Source organism: Trachypithecus francoisi, unplaced genomic scaffold (assembly GCF_009764315.1).
Source record: "Trachypithecus francoisi isolate TF-2019V2 unplaced genomic scaffold, Tfra_2.0 Lachesis_group8, whole genome shotgun sequence".
Lineage (NCBI taxonomy): Eukaryota > Metazoa > Chordata > Mammalia > Primates > Cercopithecidae > Trachypithecus > Trachypithecus francoisi.
The window spans coordinates 67,445,751-67,450,131 of NW_022681473.1; the positions used below are offsets into that span (position 1 = coordinate 67,445,751).

The 4,381-nt window shown below is 42.4% G+C and overlaps 1 protein-coding gene across 1 annotated transcript; it reads right to left on the bottom strand.

Moving 5' to 3' along the window:
- Positions 1 to 3,311: 3,311 nt before the first annotated feature.
- LOC117080128 (60S ribosomal protein L18) lies at positions 3,312 to 3,992 on the bottom strand. Its single transcript, XM_033204745.1, has one exon. The coding sequence runs from the start codon at positions 3,944 to 3,946 to the stop codon at positions 3,380 to 3,382; it is 567 nt and encodes a 188-aa protein (XP_033060636.1). The 5' UTR covers positions 3,947 to 3,992; the 3' UTR covers positions 3,312 to 3,379.
- Positions 3,993 to 4,381: the final 389 nt, after the last annotated feature.

Consider the following 4,381-nt stretch of genomic DNA (forward strand, 5'->3'; position numbering starts at 1 on the left):
TTACTACCTTCTCTAGAAGGAAGTGTTTTTGCTACCAAGCAGGATTGGCCATTGAAAGGATGGAGGAACTTGGTGTTGGACTATTAACATGTCTACTAATCAGCCTTGGGTGCCTTTACACAGAGGTGCTCGATTCAGGCCTTTTTTTTTTTTTTAGTTTAATTATGTGTCATAAATCCCATATATGAGGAAGTGGAGTGAAAAAAAGCACTGTATAAGCAAGACCTTTCCCAGAAAGGATATTGAAAAAAAAATCTGCTGCCTCTGCTTGCAGATTCGTAAGCTTTAAGTAAGCAAGACTTGACCTATATATTGAAAAAGAAGAATTGAAACACAGGATCAGATTTGTAATTGTGAAAAGGCTTGCTCTGCCTTCTTCCCTCTTCCATGCTCACACATCACATACGCACTGTAACTGAAAACATATACCTGCTTTTTTTTTTTTTTTTTAAACCAGACAAGCCCTGTGAGCTTGGATCAGCTCTAAAAGGCATAAAACAGCAGAGGACAGAATGAAATAGTACTACGTTATCTGATTACTTAAAACTGATAAGCAGTCTTCTCTCCAAGTGGTTCTGTCTGGTGTCCTGACTTTTCTTTCTCTGTCTTGCAACAGGTAGTTAATGAGCTCTTTCTGTGTGCAGACATTGGGGATACAGTTGTCAGCTAGGTGGGAAAAGCCTCTATTGTCATGGAACATCCAGTCTAGTGAAGGAGACATGTTAATCAAGAATTAAAACTAGATGTATTAAATGTTAAGAGCTGTGATGGAGAAATGCATAGTGTTGTGATAGCATATCAATGGAGAGATTAGGGAGAGTTTCTCTCAGGAAGGAATGCTCGAGCTGTGATCAGAAAGAACCAGAGGAATTAGGATATAACTAGACAAAGAGGAGGGAGATAAGTTGTGAAGACAGATAGGACAGCAGATGCAGAAGTCCTGTAGTGCAAGAGGCATGGTGGGAGGGAAATTTCAAGTAGGCCAGTGTGGCTGCAGCATGAGCAGCAAGGGCAGCATGGTGGGAACAGATGGTGATAACCAAACTATATGAATCTTGCAGGTTGTGATAGAGGTGTGTTTGTCTTTGTTCTTGAACAATGGGAAGTCATCAAGAAGTTTAAGTCACTGGAAGTGGCAAAATGAATTAATACACTTACAAAATATTTGGAGTCTTGCTTGATTAGATCAGAAAAATGTATTTGACATTTCTTTTTTGATAACATTCTTATCTCCTTCTGTCCTTTTCTCAAACATCTTCAATGGTTCCCTAATACAATGGTATGAATCTAGCATTTAAGGCTCTTAAAGCATCATTTTCTAGATTCATATTCCCATTTTACTACCCTGACCTACTGCCTACCTCTCCCACCCACCACATACACGCTATGCTCTGCATTTGAAAGTCTCACCCATTTGTCAAAGTCCAGCTTGAATTCCACCTCCTTCATTTAGACTGCCCAGATCTCTTCAGTGAGAACTCAACCCACCCCACTGCTGGGTTCTTCTAGCATTTGGAGAGAAACACATGCTTACTTTGCACTTACCATTGGTTACCTGCTATGAATTATTTGCAGTGCATAATGATCCTCTTTTGGTGTAAGAAATCACATTTTATTTTTTGAAGTTACCAAGTACCTTATATGATACCTGATGGGAATTCCAAGTGTCCACCATCACTCAGTATGTGGGTTCCTTTGTAGTCCCACACAATGTGCCTGTCAGTCCTCGAGGTGCATTATTTTAGGGAGTCATTCTAAGAAAGTTTTTTTCATCCTAAAATCATAGACACTGAGCTTTCTTAGTTCTTTTTCTCTTATGCTGTTGAATTAAATCTCAGGCTTAATGTTCAAGTTAGAAAAGGGTTTAGTGAAATCATAAATAATCTTGATAAGATTCACTCTCTCATTCAACCCAATACTGTTCCTATTTAGTCCCCCACAGGATCAACTGCTATTTTCTTGCATGGTGGTATTCACCAGGGTTTGTACTTAACCCACATCCCTTCTCACTAAGCACAGTCTTCCTGGGACTTTCATCTATGCTATAGCTTCAACTTCCACCTATGTATGGGTTAATTAAGTCATTGAATATTTATTGAGTGCATGTGTCTCAGGCAGTGTTCTAGCCACCAGGGTTACAGCAGTGAACAAAATACTAAAAATGTACCTGCCCTATGTAGCTTACATTCTAAGCAGGCGATGAATATAAGTTTAAAATGCATAGTATCTTGGTGATAATAAAACAGTAGGGAAGAAGAACATGAAATTCCAAGATGCGTGTGAAAATTTAGATAGGTTAGACAAGGAAGGCCTTACTGAGAAGGCAACAACAACAACAACAAAATGGAAGTGAGAGAGCTAGCCGAGCTGATGTCTACAGAAGGTGTTTCAGGTGACAGAACAAGTGCAAAGGCCCCAAGGAATGTGCCTCACATGTTCAAAGATGGAAGAATGAGACAGGATTAGAGTGAATGGGGAGGAAGGGAGTAGTAGGACAGAAGGTGAAAACTAGAAGCATTTCTAGTTTTCTGAGTGTCATCATAAAAGGAGTTGAATTTTGTCAAATGCCTTTTTTTTTTTTTTTTTTTGCATCAGTTGAAACAATGTGGATTTTTTCTTTGTTTTATTTTTAATTATTTATTTATTTTTTTGAGACAGAGTCTCACACTGTCACCCAGGCTAGAGTGCAGTGGTGCAATCTTGGCTCATAGAAACCCCTGCCTCCCAGGTTCAAGCGATTCTCCTGCCACAGTCTCCCAAGTAGCTGGGATTACAGGTGCCTACCACCACACCCGGCTAATTTTTTTTGTATTTTTAGTAGAGATGGGGTTTCACTATGTTGGCCAGGCTGGTCTCAAACTCCTGACCTCATGATCTTCCCGCCTCGGCCTCCCAAAGTGCTGGGATTACAGACATGAGCCACCGCGCCTGGCCCCTTTTCTTTGTTTTTATTAATGTCTTTTGTGGGCAGCATATTGGATCATGGTTTTTTTTGGTTTTTTTTTTTTTTTTTTTTTGAGACGGAGTCTCGCTCTGTCACCCAAGCTGGAGTGCACTGGCCAGATCTCAGCTCACTGCAAGCTCCGCCTCCCGGGTTCACGCCATTCTCCTGCCTCAGCCTCCCGAGTAGCTGGGACTACAGGCGCCCGCCACCTCGCCCGGCTAGTTTTTTGTATTTTTTTTAGTAGAGACGGGGTTTCACCGTGTTAGCCAGGATGGTCTCGATCTCCTGACCTTGTGATCCGCCCGCCTCGGCCTCCCAAAGTGCTAGGATTACAGGCTTGAGCCACCGCACCCGGCCTGGATCATGGTTTTTTTTTTTTTTTTTTTTTTTTTTTTAGCATTCAAAATCTTTTTAATAAGAGGGTGGGATCCAAGGTTAGTTTTTGTAGCCTCGGCTGGCCCGTCGGCCTCTGGCACGCTCGAACTTCCGGCCCTTGGAGCGGACGTAGGGTTTGGTGTGGCTGTGCGGGGTTCCTGGGGCCTTGCCGAAATGCCGGTACACCTCTCGGCCCTTGCGAGGACCGGAGAGCAGGACAGTGCCGCAGCCCTTGGGGGAGTCCAGGGCCAGCTGGTCGAAAGTGAGGATCTTGCCTCCTGCCCTGAGGATGCGGCTGCGGGCCCGGCTGGTTACGCGCAGTGCACATACCTTTAGTTTGGGCACCTCCTGAACTCGCACGTCGTCCGTTATGGTCCCCACAACCACGGCCGTTTTGTTTTCCCGGCCAGGAAGCTTCATCTTCCGGATCATCCGGGAAAGGGACAGAGGTGGCCGGTTGGTGCGACTCATAAACAACCTCTTCAGCACAACCTGGTTGAATGTGGAATTGGTTCTTCTGGCCAGAAACCTATACAACTTGACCAACAGCCTCAGGTAGATATCCTGGCTCTTGGGCTCCTTGCGCCGAACCTTTCGGTCCTTGTTGTGGCGAATGTCAACTCCCATGATGGCGCCTCCTGCTCTGCCAGGTCCGGAAAGAGAGAACAGTGATCATGGTTTTTTAATCCGTTCTGCCATCTCTTGTTTTGGATTGGAGGCTTTAATCCATTTACATTTAATATACTATTGGATAAAGAAAGACTTCTACAATTTGATATTTGATTTTCATACGTCTTTTACCTTTTAAAATCCTGCATTTCCTTCATTACTGTCTTTTGTGTTGATATTTAAAATTAATCTATTTTTATTTCTTTCTTTAAAAAATTTTTCTCCTAACCTCTGTGTTGGTCACTTTTGTGTTTGTTTTTTTGTAATGAAATGTTTTGATTCTGTTCTCATTTCTTTTGTGGCTATTTTAAAGATATTTAGGTATTTTCTTTGTAGTTACCATGGGGGTTATATTGAACATCATACATTTATAGCAAACTAGTTGAATTGAAA